This window comes from Myripristis murdjan, chromosome 3, assembly GCF_902150065.1.
Source record: "Myripristis murdjan chromosome 3, fMyrMur1.1, whole genome shotgun sequence".
Classification (NCBI taxonomy): domain Eukaryota; kingdom Metazoa; phylum Chordata; class Actinopteri; order Holocentriformes; family Holocentridae; genus Myripristis; species Myripristis murdjan.
This window is the reverse complement of record NC_043982.1, coordinates 10084000-10106271: the sequence shown is the minus strand read 5'-3', so window position 1 is coordinate 10106271 and position 22272 is coordinate 10084000. Positions and strand designations below refer to the sequence as shown.

General features: G+C 40.8%; 3 protein-coding genes across 4 annotated transcripts in view; all 3 read left to right on the top strand.

The window, feature by feature from the left end:
• Positions 1-948: 948 nt before the first annotated feature.
• LOC115354060 (serum amyloid A-5 protein-like) lies at positions 949-5856 on the top strand. 2 transcript variants are annotated; one of them, XM_030044236.1, is made up of 4 exons: positions 949-1009; positions 4020-4119; positions 5346-5484; positions 5713-5856. In XM_030044236.1, exons 2-4 carry the CDS (start codon positions 4032-4034, stop codon positions 5849-5851), a joined length of 366 nt encoding a protein of 121 aa, XP_029900096.1. In that variant the 5' UTR covers positions 949-1009; positions 4020-4031; the 3' UTR covers positions 5852-5856. The 2 variants fall into 2 exon arrangements, with proteins under 2 accessions (XP_029900096.1, XP_029900089.1); XM_030044229.1 differs by lacking the exon at positions 949-1009 and adding an exon at positions 3875-3908.
• LOC115354082 (serum amyloid A-5 protein-like) lies at positions 1132-1890 on the top strand. Its single transcript, XM_030044261.1, has 3 exons — positions 1132-1219; positions 1355-1493; positions 1722-1890. The coding sequence occupies exons 1-3, from the start codon at positions 1132-1134 to the stop codon at positions 1858-1860; spliced, it is 366 nt and encodes a 121-aa protein (XP_029900121.1). The 3' UTR covers positions 1861-1890.
• A 13878-nt stretch (positions 5857-19734) lies between the features above and the next one.
• Positions 19735-22272, top strand: part of syt7b (synaptotagmin VIIb) — a 101755-nt gene continuing 99217 nt past the window's right edge. The window contains exon 1 of the mRNA XM_030048712.1: positions 19735-19803. Within this exon, the coding sequence (XP_029904572.1) occupies positions 19770-19803 (34 nt within the window). The 5' untranslated portion in view covers positions 19735-19769. The remainder of the gene's footprint in view (positions 19804-22272) is intronic.

The window sequence follows — 22272 nt, the reverse complement described above, 5'->3', positions numbered from 1 at the left end:
ACAACATAACTGAGCAAGAAGACTTTGGTAATGCACTTCTCCATTACATTTCAAATGCTGTACTGATAAGAAATTAAACAAAACAACTGATCAACAACCAACCAGAATAAAGGACTTAAACACAAACCAGTGAACAAAACAACTGCAGAAAATGTAAAGAAATAAGTATCTGACCGTGACACAGAAGTCTATGAAAATGTGTTTTCAGTTTTGTCTTAAACAGGGCTTCACAGTTGCTGAGGCATTTCTTCCAAAGTTTAGAGGCTCTGATCTCTGAAGAAGTGGGACACCTTAAAGGACTATTCCACAGATTTTTGAATGTCTGGTCCATTTGCTATAATTTACCCACATTTTACATCACAGCAAACCATTTTGCAGATCATGCAGGGGCACTAAAGCTTTCACAGGCAAAATGTCCTGATTTTCACACTTGGATTCTTGGCTGAAACTCCCTCCTTATAATGTATCTCTGTCTGTCCTGACTGCATGGTTTTTAAATATGAACTCTATTGATCCACTGATTGGGAGATTCTCTTTTTTCTTGCACCCTGAGTCTCAGCTGGGACATTCTCCCTGCCTCCACATAAATGGGACAGAAAATATAGCATCTACTTTTGCTATGGGCAATGTGGGCAACCGCCCAGGGCGCAATCTATTTGGGGGCACACGAGCGCCCTCCAAAAAAAAAAAAAAAAAAAAAAAAAAAAAAAGGGGGTGGGAGTAGTAACATGGAAGGGTGCAAGACAGTAATTTCGCCTAGGGCGGCAACAAAGGCAGAACCGCCACTGGCTGACTCTGCTCCTTTCACTTTGTCACTGCAGTTGAACAAGCAAGGAAAATCCAGAAACATTTCTGCCAAAAAATGCCAGACCTTTGAGCCCTCCTCAGCGCTGGAGGACTCTCCAGGATTGAGAAACTCTTTCCAGGATGGTATATAAGAGGAGTGACATCGGCAAGAGACTCCAGTATCCAGTCCAGCTCATCAGGCTCTCTCCAAACTCTGCTCAAGGTGCAAATTCACTTTCATCTTTTAAAAGGGATGAGGAGCATATGTGTGAACACTTTTTGCTGTTCTGATGAAAAGGTTTGCTGCTTACAGCTGCTGTCTTTCCTTTGCAGATATCTCCAGCCATGAAGCTGCTGCTTGCAGGACTTGTTCTGGTTCTCATCGTGGAAACTCAGGCCCAGTGGTACCACTTTCCTATAGAAGCGGCTCGAGGTGAGAAATGTGGCGTTTTCCCAGCCTCAGCAACAATTTGTGTGACTTTTAGGTTGGACAAGCAGCATTAGTGCTGTAGTATGTGAAGTGCTGTTTCACGTGACAGAAATGCATCACTGTTCTCCTTCTGCACAGGAGCTGGTGACATGTGGCGAGCCTATAGCGACATGAGGGAGGCCAACTGGAAAAACTCAGACAAATACTTTCATGCCAGAGGAAACTACGACGCTGCCCAGAGAGGCCCAGGAGGCAGATGGGCAGCTGAAGTGATCAGGTCACTGTCACTATGTTTTATCCCAACATACAGTTGAAGTTGATGCACATGTGCTTTATCTCAATATCTCAAACAGACTTTTCTTAAGTCGAACAGACTTTTATGACTTGCTTTCATTCTTTTGAATTTCATTTCTGGGGAATGCTGTGATGAATGTCATTTGATGATGTTGACAGCATCATGAGTGTTTGTGACTGTGCTGATATTCAGTGTCTCTCTCTACTGCAGCGATGGCAGAGAGTGGATTCAGGGAAACAGCGGTCGTGGTCATGAGGACTCTGCTGCCGATCAGGTGGCTAATCGCTGGGGACGCGACGGAAACGATCCCAACCATTTCAGACCAGAGGGACTTCCTGACAAATACTGAAGACAGAAACATCTGCACAACAATAACATTTAGCAAACACAGTAGTACCAGAAACATGTTGCAGTATTAATCAAAAAAATCACAATGAAACCATGCCTTGCTCATTTTCTTGTTGCTCTTCTGTCAGAATCTCCTGCCTTCAGCATGAAATGGAAAAATAAAAATGAATAAAAGAGCCTCTTTTCTTTGCTGTTTTTTTGTGCACTTATAATCAGTAGGTTAATATAAAGCATCTTGATTAGAGCTGTGCCCTGTGCATTGCTGTGCAATTAATAAAATGTGTAAACTGAATCCAGGAGTACAGCCACATGTGTTCAGACTGACACACCAAGAGCAAAGTCCAGATCCAGAGCGAGTTCAGTAACAGGCCTGAAGACTGAGCTCTGTGTCAGAGCCACAGTGATCACACCTCTGAATAACCTCATTTACATCAATAATCCCCTCAAACCGTGCCAATCTGACAAGAGAGGGAGAGAGAGAGAGGGGGAGAGAGAGAGAGGCAATAGCAAATACAAACATTTTGCAAAGGTTTGAGTCACTGCAAACACCAGAGGTTCTTCATCATACAGGCATAACAACTGTGCACAAAGAAATGTTGCCTGATAGGTCGAGTAGCTCCTGAGGTGAGCCACAGACAGACACACACAGCCAAACACATGGTCACCTCCAGGCTGCTGCCTCTCCACTTGGGGGGTTTGTCTTACCTGCTGGGATAAAGAGGTGCATTATGGGACACAGGGTGTGATGAGATGGGCTGAACAGGCACATGTTCGCCTGGATCACAGGTTAGCAGAGGCGCTGGCATCGTTTTATACTTGGCAGAGTGGAAAAGGCCTTAAACAGCAATTAAAATATCATCATACAGTAAAACTCTCCCCAGTGACCCAACTCTGATGGACAGCGGTGAGCTGACCTCTGCCATGTCAACGTCTGGGAACAACTGGGGAACATCTGGCCTTTTCACAGACGGGTTTCCTGCACTTGTGCTCATTTTGACACTGGGCCTCAGGACTGATGATGTTTCATATCTAATTAAAGGTTATATTTTCTAAACCTTGTTGAAACCAGAGTTATCATAGTTTTATATTTAGCATTTGTTTGGTATTTTTAATTGATTTTAAAATACTGTTGTTTCAGTTAGTTTTCTTTTTTTCTTAAGTATAGTTTTTATTTTTATTTCGGTTAACTAAAATGTTTTTTTCCACACCTAGTATTAGGTTATAGTTTAGTTTTAGTTAACTATAATAACCTTGCTTGAGACCTTTGAGAAATTACAACTTTCTCATTCAGTGGACATGACAGGGTTTCCCTCTGGACAGCTTATCCTTTTTACAATAAGCAGGGCTTGGTTTTCACTTTGGATTCAGAAAGCAGATTAAAACAACACAAACATGTAGCTGGTGATGGGAGAGCCCCCTCTGCTGGACACTTTGAACACACAACATAACTGAGCAAGAAGACTTTGGTAATGCACTTCTTCTTAACATTTCAACAGTACAAATAAAGAAATAAAACAAAACAACTTACCACCAACCAACCAGAATAAAGGCTTTAAACAGCCACAAACCAGTTAACAAAACAACTGCAGAAAATGCAAAGAAATGAAACAGGAGTGTATGGAAATGTGTTTTTTTTTTTTTTTTTTTTTTTTTTAGTTTTGACTTCAACAGGGCTTCCAAGATTGCTGAGGCATTTGTTCCAAAGTTTAGTTTGGATAGTACAAATGATCAGAGCGGCCAGGACAGCAAGAATGGAAAGTCTGTTTTTGACGTCACTGCCAAGCAGTGTCTTGCATCCATGCAGTTTCTCTGTTTACATCATTCCAATGCAGACTCTGCTCCTTTCACTTTGTCACTGCAGTTGAACAAGCAAGGAAAATCCAGAAACATTTCTGCCAAAAAATGCCAGACGACTGAGCCCTCCTCAGCGCTGGAGGACTCTCCAGGATTGAGAAACTCTTTCCAGGATGGTATATAAGAGGAGTGACATCGGCAAGAGACTCCAGTATTCAGTCCAGCTCATCAGGCTCTCTCCAAACTCTGCTCAAGGTGCAAATTCACTTTCATCTTTTAAAAGGGATGAGGAGCATATGTGTGAACACTTTTTTGCTGTTCTGATGAAAAGGTTTGCTGCTTACAGCTGCTGTCTTTCCTTTGCAGACATCTCCAGCCATGAAGCTGCTGCTTGCAGGACTTGTTCTGGTTCTCATCGTGGAAACTCAGGCCCAGTGGTATCGCTTTCCTGTAGAAGCTGCTCGAGGTGAGAAATGTGGCGTTTTCCCAGCCTCAGCACCAATTTGTGTGACTTTTAGGTTGGACAAGCAGCATTTGTGCTGTAGTATGTGAATATGAAGGACAAAAAATGACAAAACAATAAATATATAAATGCATAAATAATTTAATTAATAAATATTTCTACATGTATTATTTAATTATTTTTGTTTTTATTCATGCATTTATTTATTTATTTATTTGTGTATTTATACATTTATGTATGTATGTATTTATTTATTTCTACATTTATTTATTTCTATATTTATTTATTTATACATTTATTTATTCATTTGTGTATTTACATATTTATTTTTACATTTATCTATTTATATTTTTATTTATTTATATATTTATTCATTTATTTATTCCTTCATTTATTTCTACATTTATTTATTTATTCCTATATTCATTTCTGTATTCCTACATTTCCACATTTATTTATTTCTGTATTTCTGTGTCGTATGTTAATGAGATGGACGGTTCTTACATTAGTCTTAAGCACGATTGGTCAGCTGGGCGAATCAGACAGAAGCGAACGATTCATGCATGGATGCATGAAGCTCTGATAAGGAACCATGCTATAGTAGTCCATGAGGACTTCCATTGCGTATTACACAGGAGCTAGCTAGAGCGAAAGGTCTCACTCCATGTAGGCCAATGGGCCTACCACTCCAGTCAGCGAAGCGTTTTTTTTTATTATTATCTATGCTCTGCAGGCGCCCCAGCTTGCTGAAAGGGTGCCGTGCACAGCATGGCCGCCTCTGGGAGCGGCGTCTCTAGCGGCCGGCGCCGGTACCGGCCGTAATCTCTCCTACCGGGGTAGGAGAAGTAACATGGAAGGGCGCAAGGCAGTAATTTCTCCGAGGGCGGCAACATAGGCAGAATCATAGACATAATATATGTATATTATGTCTATGAGCCGAAGTCTAGGCAGTAGTAGTGGATAGGATCACACACACAAACCAATCGTGCTTAAATAAATAAATAAATATATACCTACATAGACAAATGTATAAATACACAAATAAATAAATAAATGCATGAATAAAAACAAATAATTAAATCAATACAAGTAGAAATATTTATTAATTTAATTATTTATGCATTTATATATTTATATGTGTATTTATTTATTTATTTATATATTTATTGTTTTGTCATTTTCCGTCCTTCGAAGTGACAGAAATGCATCACTGTTCTCCTTCTGCACAGGAGCTGGTGACATGTGGCGAGCCTATAGCGACATGAGGGAGGCCAACTGGAAAAACTCAGACAAATACTTTCATGCCAGAGGAAACTACGACGCTGCCCAGAGAGGCCCAGGAGGCAGATGGGCATCCAAAGTGATCAGGTCACTGTCACTATGTTTTATCCCAACATACAGTTCAAGCTGATGCACATGTGCTTTATGTCAATATCTCAAACAGACATTTCTTGAGTCAAACAGACTTTTATGACTTGCTTTCATTCTTTTGAATTTTGTTTCTGGGGAATGCTGTGATGAATGTCATTTGAAGATGTTGACAGCATCATGAGTGTTTGTGACTGTTCTGATATTCAGTGTCTCTCTCTACTGCAGCGATGCCAGAGAGTTGATTCAGGGAAACAGCGGTCGTGGTCATGAGGACTCTGAAGCCGATCAGAGGGCTAATCGCTGGGGACGCAACGGAAACGATCCCAACCATTTCAGACCAGAGGGACTTCCTCGCAAATACTGAGGACAGAAACATCTGCACAACAATAACATTTAGCAAACACAGTAGTACCAGAAACATGTTGCAGTATTAATCAAATAATATCACAATGAAACCATGCCTTGCTCATTTTCTTGTTTTTTCTGTCAGTTTCCTACCTTCAGCATGAAATGGAAAAATAAAAAATGTATATAAGAGCTACATTTTCCTTGCTGTTTTTCTTGTGCATTAATTCAGACCTTCATGAAAAGCATGTCCACAAGGCCTTTGCAAATGATGAGCCTCTCAAGATATAACTCATCACTAATTGATCATACATCAAAATGATGAACCAAACAAATGAGAGAAATAAAGCCCAAGAAACATTATGGCAAACTGTGCACTTTCCTGCCCTACATACAGAAAACAGAGAGGCGGAGGGGGACAAACAGTCAAATGGACAGCAACATGGCAAATGACACTGAATTTAAAAACAAAAAACAGGTGAGGCAAGGAAAAAAACAAAACAAAACAGAAAAACCTGACCCAGCAGAGAAATGAGGCCACATTTGGCCCAAATGTCCACAGAAACAAGGGCAGCCGCAGCAGCAGCAGCCGCTACCAGGTCAAAACACCTCCCATGCCAAAATCATTGAATGATACCAGTAAGAAGATTTATGCATTGCAGATGCATTAGTTGAAATTACTGTACAGAAACACCTGCCTGAAAGCAGTTCTTCCATATGTAGAGTAGCTTCAAAGGAAGTTTTAATGAATGCTATTTGGTGTTACTCTGCAAAAACACACCTCACTTGAGGGTTTCATCCATAACAGATTGTCCTCCTGAATTTATCCAAGGTGTTTCATGATGCTGCTATGCATGCAAAATGGCTTAGAAAAACATCTCTTACTGGAAGATTTTTTTTTTTAACCACCAGTCGTCATTCACTTCACGTTTGACTTACTGGATTTTCACCCATTCCTCTTTTACTGTTGTCTGTTTTTTGCAACTTTGCACTCTAATTCCTCTGCCTCTGTTTTCATGCACAGCTGGTCAGAGTTCAGAGGGCGGAGGGGAGAGGTGGTAGAAAGAAATTCAGCTGTAAAAGAACTGATGAGTTGAAGGGAACCAATGCCCTCATCCACAGCAGACGTTTGAATTAGAGCTGCATTTTATTAGAATATAACTAATGGATCAGTAACCTAAATCTCATCACTTTTACCAGATGACTAGATGATTGACAGTAAAGGGATGCACAGTCTTCAGGGAAATAAGGGTATATGGTCTGTATTTAACATTCAAAGCATGGCAAGCTGGAATAAACACAAGGCTAGAGCTTCGATTTATAAGACCAGTATCAACAATGCAATTTATTAGGGGATCTGTGAATCTGTGGAATATTTATTTGATTTATAGGTATTTGTCCGGCACATGCTTGGTTTTTGTCATTTGTTTGTTCATCCTACATGTTGAATATACTGCAGGTAGCATCTATATTTTCTACAAATAAATAAATAAATGAATAATGGATTGAGAGATTACAGTATTTGTGTCTCACATCTGAACTGATCATCCCCAACGAGCTGTGAGTTACTTACAGGAAAAAAACAAAACAAAACAAAACAAAAAAAATAAATAAAACACCGTCTGGCTTCCTCGTTCTGCTTCACATCGGCACAGGAGAAATCAGTACAGTGGGTCCATTTATCAGGAGAACAAAGATAAATGTCAGGGCAGGAGGTAGATTGTTACAAACCTGGTGAGAGAGAAGAGGAGGATGTGTGTGTGTGTGTGTGTGTGTGTGTGTGTGTGTGTGTGTGTGTGTGTGTGTGTGTGTGCGTGTGTGTGTGGGAGGGAGAGAAGGAAGGGGAGAGAGGGAGGCCCATCGTGCTGCTGGAGTCTCAGGCAAGCAATTTGATAAATCTTTCTCTTTTACCACTTTCTCACAAAATCACACCAATTTCTTCACTTGGAGATGATGATGTATTCACTTCACATTACTGCTGATGTTTTCCCAAAGCAAGCACTTGTTTTTTTAGAGCACCAACATCATTTTTTCCACCAACATCATCATCTGAATGACGCGGTCTCTCCACCAGAAAGAAAAAAAAAAAAACAACAGCATTGTGTACTTTCAAAACAAACCAATATAAAATAAAAATATAAAGAAAAAAGTCTAGTTTCACTCTTTGTCAGGTTGGTCTAATGTGTGAGCACAGCCAGCACGAGGACGTCAACATGACTGAGTCAGCTGCCTTCACACAGTGCTGTGACTGTGTTGTAAGACCTGTTCTGAATTTCTTAAATTCAGGCCCTGACAAGTACCCCTTTATTATAATAAAGGGAAAAAAAACAGCAACTAAAGCTGAAACTAAAACTAAACTTTTTCAAACACTAAAAACAAAACTGAAACGAGCTAACCCACTCTGGAAACTTGCTGAGACTAAACTGAAGAAAAAACAAAAATATACGAGCTAGTGAAACATACAAATTATAATAACAACTCTGGGGTGTACATGTATTTGTGAGTGTGTGTGTTAATCTGTGGCCTTGCATGCCATTAAAACCCCACTTTTTTTCTTCCAAACTGTCCCAGGGACAGCAGCAGACCTGGCAGGACAGTCACACCAGAGAAAGCGATCAAACTCACTGCCAGTGACTTCCTCCATCATTATCTGACCCGGGACGTGTGAGTGACAGCCTCACATAAGACTCACCCATCGTTTACAGCCCATAACTTCCTCCGGTCATTTGCACCAGACCTTATTTTAGTGCACAGGCCGGGAAAAGTTAAGAAAATCATCATCCATGCAACATCCATGAACTCATGAGCCCAGATTTTAGTAGCACTGTGGACTCTTTTCCATTTGAGGGAAAATAAACACCTCCAATATCCACAGACTGCACAGTATAACCTGTACTGGTGGATATATAGGGAACAAATGTGTTAGACACCCTACATCATGTCCCATAAACCTTTGGCGACCCTTTGTATCCCCATGGCAACAAAGTAATGGCTGATGAATTATTGACCGATTTATGCAAACTGGTGAATTATTAAACTGCCCCTGAAAGTGTGTGTGTGTGTGTGTGTGTGTGTGTGTGTGTGTGTGTGTGTGTAGTGGTGAATGTTTGACATATTTACCTGTGTTGTTTACAAGTGCAACATGTTTTTAATGACCAAGGCCACTGGGGAGTGAGAATGTTGAACTACAACTTCAGCGACATGATCCAGCATCTCTCTCTCTCTCTCTCTCTCTCTCTCTCTCTCTCTCTCATTCAGATTGTGTGCATTGTGTGCAGACAGGTGCAGGCAGGCTGTGGTCGTGGTTTTAAGAGAACAAAATACTTCTACCATTAACGTAAAAGCTGGGAACTCCAATCTGATTTCTTTGAAACCAACGTGCTGGAAAAGTCCCACACCTTGCTGTAAATAAACATCAGGGGCGAGTGAGTGTTGCCTCGTGGCTTAAGTGCACACATGGATTCTGTGGTGACCCATACACAGGACAAACACACTGCAGATAAGCTGAGACGTGGCATGCTTTTTTTTTTTCTTCTATCAGCATGTGGACACAAAGACTTCTGCCCTCTGTGTGGCGCATAGTGCCATAACCAAAGATGGCGACGTGCACGGACGCAGTTAGTTATAATGCAGTCAGTTATAATGCGACATACAGCTGGAACAAACTCCCACAAGGTCGAACACTTCAAAATGTTGGCCACTTTTTAATCTAGACTTCAAAGTTTGATGTTCAGCACCGCTAATCTAAATGTATTCTATATTTATTTCTATTTATTTGTTTTGTTTTGTTTTTGCTCTATGTTTGCCACTGTCATTATTATGTGTTTCATGTTTTTCAGGCCTTGTTTTTTGTGTATTTTATTCTTTATAAATCATTATTTATGTTATATGCTTTTCATGCTTATCATGAAACCATGAAATGGTTTATAATTGGATTATTAATTAGGTTGCAAACGTTTTATAAATCATTAGAGTTTTCATTACAGTTACTGGAGTTTTCATACATCGATGCAGAAACGATGGATGGCTGTCTGGTAAAGTACAAGATAAAACAAACGGAAAATGCAGCAGCAGAGACGACTGGTGAGAAAAGAGCTCAGCAAACACACACCAAATGACTTGAATGCTCAGAAAAATATTTATTGTGAGCGTGTGTTTGTGGATGTGTGTGTTCCTCCTCAGATTAGCCTGATGCCCCAGGTAGCTGAGGAGCCTTCTCAATGTCCAGCAGAGACAAAATCACCATGCAGATCGCTCAGGAGTGGCTGAGGGCCAACGGAGCAGCTGGACTCCTCTCAGGCCGGGGAGCCGCACTGCCGAGTCGCTGTGCTGGACAAATTCCATTCTGGGCAATAAAGGATTGCATTCATTCATTCTTCCATTCACTCATTCATCATTCATTCATAATCTCAAAAGCTAAATAAATTAAGATTCAAATAATATATTTTACAACCTTGTATATCATAGAGGAAACATGAGAAGCAACACATCGCATAAATGCCTCAAGAATAAATATCTCCAGTTTGAGTTCATAGGAATGATTTATCATATTTTAGTGTGAATTAGAATATATTTGCATTCTAATTCACACCCAATTAAACAGATTTTGGTGTCTAAGCTACATGATGAAGATTAGCGTATAAAGCATTTGCAAAGTTAATTTCTAACATTTTTTTTTTGTTCACATAATCAGTGGGGTTAGGCTGTGAAACCTATAGCACTGCAATGCCAACACAGTGCAGTCAGACCAGACAGAGGCACAAACATTAACGTGTGGCTTTTTTTATTGTGATCATCTAATTTTAATATCATCCATGCATGTCATCCAGATTTGGGCTAATCCATTAATCTGCTGTTCTTTTTTCAATATCCACTTGGTGAAAGCCAAAAAGAAGTATAAACTCCAGGTTTGGCATACTGATGTGGGAGAATAAATGCCCACTAAGCTGAAGTTGTAAATTCAGTTCACTGGATGTGTTTGTGAGTGCTGATGTGCCAGCTGGTGAATAGATGTAGTGTAACTCTCATCATGTTTCTTCACTGCTCAGTTTTTCATTAGGACTGTTAACACTTCAAAGTCAGTCAATCCAAAGTCAGTATTTAGAAACTCTGATCGGGCATGAGCAAGACATTATTGGATCAGACATTTAACATATTTAAAGCGATAGTGGAAAGATAAATCTATTTAGTTTCTGTTTATGGTTGTTAGCTGTGTCATATTTCTGTATTTTATCTCCCTCCCTCCATCATCATCTCCCGACTGTTTGCTCTCCTGAACAATTTGGGCAGGCAAGAACCTGACAGCCTTCCTCTGGTCCTTCCTGTCAGGCTGCTCCACTTGTCAACCCTGTGGAGTGTGTGTGTGTGTGTGTGTGTATGTGTGTGTTGTATTTAGGGCTTCAGCACATATATACTGGAATTCATTCTTCCGCTTTCTCTCTTGTCTTTCTCCACTAAAAGCATCTCTCTCTCAACTCAGAAGCTGTGAGTCCTGGAGGAAGCGGCAGGTGGGCTCTGATGCTCCCCTGCCATGCGGCCCACATGGACCGGCCAGATGGGCGTACTCACACTTTTTTTTTTTTTTTTTTTTTTTTTTGAGGTTTGTGTTGTAACTCTCACACCACAAATGCATCTGAGGCCAAACTGTGTTCACACACACATCCAGGCATTTTATATCTACACCTCTCCCACTGGAGCAGCCTGTGTCCACCATCTTCATTTTCCACCTTTTGTCCGTCAGAAAAGTTAGAACAGCTTCAGAAGCCTGACGTACACAAACCCTCCAAAAGTTACCCAAATTGCATTGCATGAATCCTTTTGCTGCTGTTAACAAATGCAAGTTTGCATATAAATAATAATCAGCTCCATAATTATTCAGAATGTCTCAGCATGTTAACCTACAGTTTGTGGTTTAACCCACATGTGTTTATTTTATTTAAAACAGACAAAGGTTATTCCACAGTTAATTTTTGTTTTTTTTTTTCACAAATTTAAGTGCTCTGAAACTCACCATGCATCTAATCGGTGCAATTCAACAACAACTGAATTCATGAAATTAATAAATGAATGTGGGCATTATTGGTCAAAACATGGCGCTACAGCTGACTTCCAAACTCAACACTGAAATTATATAAATTCATAAATAAATATAACAAACAAAAGAGGAACTGTGTCGAGAACTGTGTTGTGCTAGACAGCTGCAGTTTTTAGCGCATATTGGCTGAAGTGAGATAAAGCCTTTTGTACTTTGGTATCTGCCACAAGTTCTTACATTGTGTCCCTTTGTTGGTAGAAAAACTGACTGCAGTCCCACGGCACTGCCCTGCTAAAATATAACTTGTGGAAAGGAAGTATGACTTTGAAATCCTCATACTTTCATTAGTAAACAGACAAAAACTCTTAATAATTATAGATCAGAATGTATAACTGTGAACAGTCTGATGACACTGACAGTGGTTAGTTTTTATCAGCATCAGAAATATTTTATTGATCCCTGAGCGGAAATTGGGTCAGCTGCAGCTGCTCAAATAGGGAGTAAAATATTTATAAGCATAAGTGAAATGATATGAAAGAAATAGAAAAAAGAGTTGACAATGTCAAATGTTCAAAAAAGATTGACCAGTCTTCATAAACAAATAAAAAACATGATTTCTGTAAAACCATGGTGAAACTATGAGTAATCGGGAGCTTTGTAGTTTTAAAACCTTTACATGGCAGAATTATAGTACTTGCATGTTAAAGCTCCTGAGTTTAGGATTGTGAGTTTATATCCTCGCATTTTCATAAACTCAGTCACAAACGTGCCAAAAACAAAATAGGCATATTTTCCACTCATAAAACTCCTTTCCCTTTTTTTATGCTCGCTCAATCTGATCTAGTAGTCCTAATGCCTGCTTAAAAATAACAAGGTCAGAGGTTCAAAACACAGTTCATATTGTTAATAGGTTTTAATACAGTATGCTATTACATTATGCCCACTTGATACATATTTATCTGAAGACATCAAGTTTATGTGTTTGGATTTCCTGAGCCAAATGTCACAAATGCTCTTTTCACCTGAACCCGACAGTCATTATTTGTGCTGTTGATCCTCCATCTGAATGTGCTTCACTCGTTTGTCGGCTGACGTTCCTTCCTTTGCTCTCCGATGCAAACTTGAGGCTCACCTGCTCTTGGTCTCCAACTGCAGTCTGTGATTTCTTTTTCTCTTTCTCAGAATGTGCTTGGACATGCCATTTGCCACTTGTATCTATATTTATATTTGTATTTGTAAGTATATGTGTTTGTTTAGTTTAAGTGGAACAGATGCAAATGCATTTTGCTATTCATGCCAAATAACCAAAAATGTAAAAATAAAAAATAAAACAGGGGCAACACAGAAATTATTAAGTGATAAGAAGATGAAAATAAAGGCAATGGTCTGTGAATGTCATGCAGCATCAGGAAATTAACATGAACATCCTTCTAGTAAATCATGTACTCTACAGTTATTGGTAAGACATTAGTTCATGGTACATTAAGAACCACTTACATAGTCGGATTTTACAACTGCCAAAATGTTGCCCCCTTGTGGCGATGTTATGGTATTGCAGTCGGTCGAAAATTTGCACATCTTCAGTACAAGGGAGCTTGTACTGAAGATGTGACTTGTCCAACTTAAAGATGAGTTGATGAGACAAAACAAACTTTTCAGTCCAGAATGTCCAAGGTTTTTCTTGGCTCAGCCAAACTGGGGATCCAAGACACTCCCCTTTATGTATTTATACTTCATATATAGTTTAGATTTTGGACCTTAATTAATTTTCTTTTGATTTTCCATAAATTATTAGGGCAGGCTGCTCCACATGTAGCCTTTGTGTTGAGAAGCACATTGATACAGTTTCTCAATATTTAATGTGAGGTGTGAGTCAGTCAAGGAGGCTGCTAAATTCAGGTGGTCTGTCTGTTCTTTGAACAAACATAAACACAAACAACAGTAACATAGGCAACCTTTTCAGGTCCAGCTCCCATTTGCGTGTCTGCTAATTTATTAATTGACAAAATCACACCAGAACTGAACACTGGGGGCTGTCTATATTCATATACTCATCTATATTTCATAAAGACAGTGAGATCAAAACCAATTCAATAACATGTTTGCCAGTTAAATTTATAGTCATTTGGTATGCAGCAACTGTCAGATTCCCAAATCCATGACTTACATCTGTAATCTACGAGTTGTATCTGTGTGGTGATGTTTGTACCTAAAAGTAGGATTTTAAGTAGTTTACAAGGCGTTAGAAGTTGCACCTTGTGTGCTCCTCACATAAATGACACTATAATGAGATGCAATTATGTTTACACAACCCTGACATGCAAATAATACTTTATGTGCTGCAGTGATTAAGACCAGACTCCAGTCTATGACAAAGGAAAACCAAGAGAAACACCCACACTGGAGTAACGGACTGCATCAGGTTCATTCTGTCACACTCTGAGACAAAACACTCCGTATGCATATGATTTCATGTCAGATATTGCATGACATGCATAATTTTTTTCCCGCCAAGCTTCTCCCTTTTGCTTTATGCGTTCCTAGAATATCAGTATTTTGAGCGATGACCATGTATCACAAATATAGTGGGGGTAAATAATGGTCTGCCTGTCTCATAATTTAGGCTGGGGAAAAATAGAACCCCCACCAAGATGTGATCTACAGGAAAGGCTTGGCTATTAGTTTCACTGAGCCACCAGACTCCCTGAAAAGAGACAATTTTGTGTCTTATTTTCTCTCTGCTTTTTGACTATTTGTTTTGTAAAGTGCAAATTACAGATCTGATTAACTGTTAACTAGGGAACCACACTGAGATCCTAACAGACTTTCAGCAGGTATTCTGTGGTCTGCATGTGTGCGCTTGCGCGTTAAAATAATGTTCTCCTTTATTTTCTGAAGTCAGTATGTGCAGCAGGCGGCATGGAGGCTATGGAGCACACCGCTCTGCCACACCACCTGAAAGGCCCCTGGCAACTGGAAAAAAAAATCAAGCAGGAACCATGATGTGCCTAATGTCTAAAGATTACCTAATGAGCATATACATATTACTAGAATAGGGGCATTGAATTTATTTTCATGTCAGCAGCATCATGGTTGTCTAATTGGTTGCATTGCTAATTTCAACAAAGTGTTGGCTGTGTCTTATTTGTTTCGTAGGAGAATATGAGGTTCCCTCCGCCTTCCTGAAGGGTGCATACTGCCGGGCTCTGGTCATCACGCCGCTCTTGGGCATTGCACAAGTTGTTTACTTTCTGGGGGTTGGACAGTTCCTCCTCGGCCTCTTGCCTCAACAGAACAAATGAACTGGTTCAACTGAGGCTCTGTGTGCAAAGCCTCAGCTGAGGGTTCAACACATTCTTTGTGTGTGTGTGTGTGTGTGTGTGTGTGTGTACGAGAGGGACAAATGTGTCGAGATACAAGTGATTTGTACCACAAAAAAAATCACATGGATGGATGGAGCCACAACTTTGCTGGCGTGCAGCTATTTCTGTTGGTGCGTTTGAAACATAGTTTAAAGGGAGCATCATGAGCCCCGTCAACTCCAGCAATCTGTGAAGCAGCACTGACCCTCTGCATGGTTTTGCTGTCCAGAGGCAGTAATGATGCGGATCCATTAGTGCAGTGCTTCTGTGTGCGTTTGATTTAGCAGAACTGAATAGAAGTGGGTCATGAGTTGTTACAGAGTGCACATTATTATCCATGATTACCATTTACAAAACACTGAAAGTTTAGCTTGCCTGGTAACACGATTCACACAGTTGCTGTTGCACCTGCCTCCTAAGGTTTTGACATGACTTCGCCTTTTCTTGAAAGTAGAGTCTCTTGTCTGACATTTTCCCCTCAATAGTCAAGACAGTAGACTTCTAGAATTCACATGGTTTAACATTCATTCCAGCCCATTTTAGTTATCCATACAAAATGCTGCTTGATGGATGGGAAATGAATCCTGCATTTTCCCCAAACTGCAACTGATTTTGATGACCAGATGATTCCCTGCACCACCATAGTTAAGGCTAATGGCAGGATAGTACACCCCGCTATGATATCATTTTCCAGGCGCTACTGCACTGTGGTAAATTCACTGTGCTGTAAAGTGTATTTGCACAGTGACTCTGCAGAGGCACAGTGGAGCAGACGTTCATGCACATTCCTTGAATATATTCTCCACTTGCAGAAACTTGAGATCAAACATCCCAAAAATATGCATTTTCAGGCAGAATTTTGTGGCACAATTAAGCGTATGTGCAAAAGCACATGATATAAATGTTTTATTTTTGCCACTGTGTGTTTGGAAATAGACATTTTTTAATGACTTCTGGTGCTATGAAGAATCAAAAGCTACACATGAAGGACTGTGTAGCACTGAACCAGAGGTAATATTTAGGTCTAGAAACACAACATGGAAATTTCGCTTGTATTGGTTTTTTTTTTTCTGATTGAATTTTATGCAACATGCATGCATCATATGTATAAATACCTTAGAATACTGCTGTTCCTGCTTTTTGCACCAATGTGTCAATTGGCAAGCTTTTCCTTTTACATTCAGGAAGCGACTAAAACTGACTTATTTTTAAAAAAAACTTCTTGAAAAGTCCTCCCACTCTACGCCATAATCTAGGATTATTGCTGCTCTCACGCTGCATGCCATAGATGCCTGCATCATTTTTGTGTACCTGATAGCTCCTCTGGCCGCCTTCTCCCAGTAGCTTTTCAGTGCAGCGGTTGGCTGGGTTAGCACGAGGTCGTGTGTTCTCTCCACTCTCCTTTTCCATGCTCTGAAACCACAAACCATTAGTGGGAGTGGGGGCGTGCTACCCTGCAAGTGCTGTAGGTGACATGCTACACATTTGCCAGTTTTGATGCAGAGACAAAAGTCAACCAGTCTGCTGCAGGAAATGTTTTTACATTCTTGATGATGGATCTGTAGAAATGTTCCAGGACTGGTACTTTTGGAAAAATACCGTCTGTTGGCATTTATCCTTTAGAAGTGCTGCAGATAACCAAGAACCTGAATAACACTGTACTGACAGCTAAGCTTTTTTTTTTTTTTTTTTTTTTTTTTATCTCAGGGGGTTCAATAACTCCTTTGCTGCAAGAGGAGAGGTGTGCAGAAGTTGGTCTTCATGTCCACTTTTTTGGGCACACTGGACTCTAAATTGCTGTCTACACCTCTCTGATAGATGGTCCTACGTTTGTTGACCCACTTGTGGTTGTTTCTCTAACACTTGTGCATCTGAGGCCTATAAATGTGCCGGCAGATAGAGTATAGCGCGCCTCGCTATGTATGGCACAGCGGTGTCGCTCTGATGTTTATAATGATAATGAATATGATGATGATGATATAATGGCTCTGAAATTACTTCAATCTGAATGTGCTCACAAGCCTTGCATCTATGGTTCCGCTGGCTTGACATTCAAACAACCCGTACAGAGCTACACACATCCCACAGTCTGGCAATGGGAGCAAGTCTACTGGGTGCAGAATGACATAATGTCAGTGAACGCCCCTGGAGGATTAAAGCATTGCTGGAGTTGCGGTGATGAAAGTGTTGTTTTGAGTTCAGAGAAGACAGTGTGACAGGCTAATAAATATTCATCCCAAAAGATGGTGTGATGTGGAGAGAGAGAGATAGAGAGAGAGAGAGAGAGAGAGAGGTAGAAATCTGAAAAATGAAACTGTGAGGTAAGTGAGGCTTACCACAGGAGAAGAAGAGGCACTATAGGCAAGTATTGCTCTGAAAGAAACGTTATTAGCTCCAACCCCATCTCAGTGCCTTCGGTTACTACTGATTCTGGTCATTCAAAGTTAAGACATCACAGATAATAAAGACGGAAAATTGGGAATTAGACAAAGACACACATTCATAGTCTCTAAGCGAGGTTATCTTTTATTGTCCAGTTTGCCAGAAAGTCAGTTTATTGTTCTGCTGGAAAATTCTCCCCAGGGCATGAAGAAACTGTGTCACACAAAGTAGGCAGGCTTTTCCTCTTTTATTTTTGACAGTTTCTGAAAGTGCATGAAGCCTGGGTAATCCACGGCTAATTGAATGTAATTTAGCCACGATGTGTGATGAGAAAGCTTCTCTATTATTAGTATTAACTTTTTAACTTTTTTTAAACTCCATTAGATAATACCTAATCCAGGCTTGACCAAGTACTTCATGTGGTATGTTTAAGTCCATCAGACAGGTGAGGTTTGCCATAGAGAGAAAAAACAATGTCAAAAAAGTACCTGAAAGTCAGTTTAATATACTTCTTCTTTCATCTGATTGACAGCTTATCCTGCATATGAACTCTAAGAAAAACAATTTGAATCAATTTTGTCAATATGTCACTTAATTTTTCTTTCCTTTTTGTCGTGTTTTGTTAAACACTATGTAACTACTGTTTTCAAAGGTAACATATGGCCTAAATAAAGTTTATTGCCCTATTATAAACACCTCCCATCTCGAAGCAGGTTAAAATAAATTAAAATGAGAATTTGAAACTGTGGTTTGAAGCTGGTTTTGGCTGAGATGATAATGGGCCACAGCATGCTCGTGGGCCCTGGGACATGCCACTGATTTATGGGTAACACTAGAGACCGCCAGTGAGCCGTGCTGCTCGTGCAACTCCGAGCAAACGTGAATGGTGAGTAAATGCGCCTTATAGACAGGAGGCCGCCGGGCTATAGTGGCATCATGATTATGGTGAACACACACAGATCCATATAATAAACGACCGGTAAAAATCACACGAATGAAAACTGAATGGGTACAGCTCACAGACACACGAGGGACCAGCACACAACTCAAGCGGACTGTGCGTAAACGGCGCCCGGCCGGGATTCCCAAATCAATCGTTTCATTAAGATCAGCTGATTCCACAGACAGTAAAACCATGAAACAGGGATGATAGTAGTTTTTGAGAGACGGTGTGCGTCAGGGAAACCAGGCTTTCATCTCTCGCCAGCCTCCTGTTGTTGGAAAACACTGAGCCATTCCAACCTGTCGCATACATCAAGCTATTCCAGCCGCGCCATCAAGCACAATTTCCCTAATGGGCGCTTGATTGTAAATACACGTACACACATTGCAATCAAATTAAATATTTATTTTCCTCGCGGACTCCTCTTACGTTTCCACCTGTGCTTGATAAAAGGGCGCTCTCCTCTCACTGCCTATCAAGCGGCAGACACACTTCTGCAATGAAATTTACCCCGTGTCAATTAGGAACTGGATAGCTGCCATAATTACCTCACTTGCACAAAAAGCATTTTATGGCCACGGAGGCTACCGCGCTTTATGTTGCTGTTATGTATTGGGTAGTATTCGATATATCCACAGTTTGTAGGCTGCTGTATTCCCGCTGACAGCCGTGCAGGAATTTTCTTAACAAAATGAGCAAACATTGCACAGCTATCCTGGGCGCAAAATGGCTTGGTGGTCGAGAGGTGATGGTGGAGATGGGAACCTCTGAGGGATTGGGGAGCGTCGAGGGCGCACGGATCCCTCGCCCCAGCTGCAAGTAGACTACCTCCTACCGACTTACTTCACGTCACCCCGCCCGTCTGCCGTCTCCTCCCTACAACCTTTACTGCGACCATCCCTTTGAGCAACTCTGAGCTGAGAGAGAGAGAGAGAGAGAGAGAGAGAGAGAGAGAGAGAGAGAGAGAGAGAGAGAGAGAGAGAGAGAGAGAGGCAAAATACATGCATACTCCAACATCATCCAGACTACCTGCTCCAGCAAAAACACGGGGAGGACGCACAAGTGCAGGCGCGTCCATGCGTGCCGGCCGAGCAAGACAATAAACGGGCAAGGACCACCAAAAACTGGAATAAGAGTTTCCCTTAAGAACTCTTTGGGAAGAGCGCAGCTTTGTTTCTGAAACAATAAAATCAATGCCTACACGGTCAGAGGAGCCATGCATCTAAACCGAGAAGAAGACAACAGCAAAGGTGAGCAAAAGATGATCAGCTGATATCAGTTGGATGTTTGCATGCCAGGCTTTCCTCCTTGCCTTTACAGTTCAAAGCTCTCGCGTTGGTTGCCAAACGCCCTTGAGTGTGTCATGTTGGGCTCAAGTCATGATGCTGGGGGTCATTCCAACAAGCTGCTGGTGACTGCTGGCCGTGCCGCCGCTCATAGGCGTACCATTCACCAGAAAGCACCAAAAAGCATGTGCGGCAGCCTCAGCTCGCAAGGGATGTTGCATACACCCAAGGTAGCAATGTAGTGACTATGACAATCGGGCTGTGAGACAGGCACTTGAGCACTTGTTGTGCTCATTCACTATACAATGTGGTTTTTTTTCGCATCCACAGTCACGCGGTGACCTGACTTTAAACGCACAAGGTCATCCATCCTCCAGCATGTTAACGAGCCAGCCGGCCGTGTTTGTGTCTTTGTCTAGCGACAAGGTGCGTGTGTGTTTGTGTTGCAACTAATAGACTCGCCACGATCGGTGTCCTCCATCGTGGTCGGGAGGAAGACGAGGGTATAATGAAGCGAACTCATGTATCATCCTCCAGAGTGGGCAGGAGGATGAATAATGATGGGAGTAAACAGCATGTGCATGTTGTTGGCTCTCTTTAAGTGCCATAAGAGGGTATTTTTTACTCTCATCCTCTGAGCTGAGGTCGAGGTCACAGACAAACACCTGATGCTAAAGGAGATTTGCCTGTGAATGTCTTTGGGCATGACGCAGCCTGTATCATTCTTAACCAAACGCCGTGCGCCCACCACACTCCCTTCTCCATGCCCTCAGCATCATTAGAAATTATTGATTCTATGTATTTATGTATGAGCATGATATTTACTTTATGGGACCAGTGGGACCCGTTAACTTAAATGCCTGTGTTGGATCAGATCCATATTACATATTTCATTTACTGTTCTTTAGTCAATGTAAGTCAGTTTGAACATGGAGGCTAAGTGTTGGAGATTTCCAGCCTGTCAGTCTAATAGTAAAATAAGTTCTTTGCACTGCAGGCAGCACAGGACTGGACAGAATCCTAGTCTTGGTTAACAAGAATGCAACTTTTACTATATCCTGTCAGGGCTACAAAGTCCCCAACAGACATTATTCATCTACTTTCCTTTTCTCATGTCTCATCAGTGTTGATATTGATATGATATTGCTGGCCGAGGTGTACAACTTGTAGCGCATTTTCTTTCAGTCCATATCAACCTTTAAGGGGAAATAATATCCGTGTTTTGACCGGTTGTAAACCATGCTGCTTTGGAAGGAGTTTCCCATTCAGTGAGCGGGGCTCTGTACAGTGGCACACTGTGTGGTTCATCATCCAAAATGTCTCATGGCTTTTGTGCCAGATATGGTTTCACCAGGGACAAGATATGAGTCACCATCTGCAACTAGAAGTGATTTCATGATTACATGACAGCTTTGAGTGAGTGTCTTCTCTCTCTCTCTCTCCCTCTCTCTCCCTCTCTCTCTCTGTGTGTGTGTGTGTGTGTGTGTGTGCATGGGAGTGAGAGTGAGAGGTGTGCACTTGGAAAGGCATGGACTAAAAAAGTGAAATTCGTCTACCAAACCTAGTGCCAGATTGTACACGACACCATATGATTTTTAATGACACTGACCTAGAATAAAACTGCCTACTGTAACCCTATATATGGAGCAATTTGCTTTATTCATATCGACAGCAATGACAACAACACCACCAATCACAATATAGGTATTTGACATGCCAGAAAATGTCTCTCTCTTTCGGTTAGTATTTGACATTGTTGTCATATACAAATGCCACACATCCAAACTAATTACTCAGCAGAACACAATACTTATCCTCCACTTATCAAATTTTACACTAGTTAACTTAGAAGTAGACTCATATATTTCTTCAAGTAATGATCATCCATCATAGTGACATAAAGATAATGAGAGCAAGTGGAAGCAGAACAAACAGAAACAGAACGCGAACAAGGAACTGCAAGAATAAAATAGTAATAGTCTTACTCTTTGTTCTGGTGTACAAAATGTAAATCTGTAATTCTGACAAGCCACGATTATTCTAACCATGTAACTTAATTTATAGATGTGATGCTTTAATATTCTGCCCATAGGAACAGGTGGTATTTCATATTTGTCATGTTGAATTACCTTGGACAGACAAAGCAACCCAGAAATACAGAGATACATTTCCCCCATTTTTTGGCAAAGACGATCTATTTCAAGATGAATGGAAGGACGGCATATGGCATTACCCAAGCTGGGTAATTTACTATTCACAAAACTTTTAGTTAATTTATCCTTTTATCCTTTTTATGAGAACAAATGTGACAGATCTTCTCTGCAAAGGAGCCTAAGTTGTTTTTGTAGTCGTACAACAGCAGACAGTCTGAACCTGTCATTTCTCAGAATCAGGAAAATTTCTCCCAAAAAGTCACATTCCATTATGATAATG

What these genes read in the sequence shown, in the direction of transcription:
- LOC115354082 (XM_030044261.1), top strand. Translation starts at nt 1,132, where the DNA reads ATGAAGCTGCTGCTTGCAGGACTTGTTCTGGTTCTCATCGTGGAAACT. An exon ending in TCCTATAGAAGCGGCTCGAG is followed by an intron (nt 1,220 to 1,354) that starts GTGAGAAATGTG and finishes CCTTCTGCACAG; the next exon opens with GAGCTGGTGACATGTGGCGA. An exon ending in TGGGCAGCTGAAGTGATCAG is followed by an intron (nt 1,494 to 1,721) that starts GTCACTGTCACT and finishes TCTCTACTGCAG; the next exon opens with CGATGGCAGAGAGTGGATTC.
- LOC115354060 (XM_030044236.1), top strand. Translation starts at nt 4,032, where the DNA reads ATGAAGCTGCTGCTTGCAGGACTTGTTCTGGTTCTCATCGTGGAAACT. An exon ending in TCCTGTAGAAGCTGCTCGAG is followed by an intron (nt 4,120 to 5,345) that starts GTGAGAAATGTG and finishes CCTTCTGCACAG; the next exon opens with GAGCTGGTGACATGTGGCGA. An exon ending in TGGGCATCCAAAGTGATCAG is followed by an intron (nt 5,485 to 5,712) that starts GTCACTGTCACT and finishes TCTCTACTGCAG; the next exon opens with CGATGCCAGAGAGTTGATTC.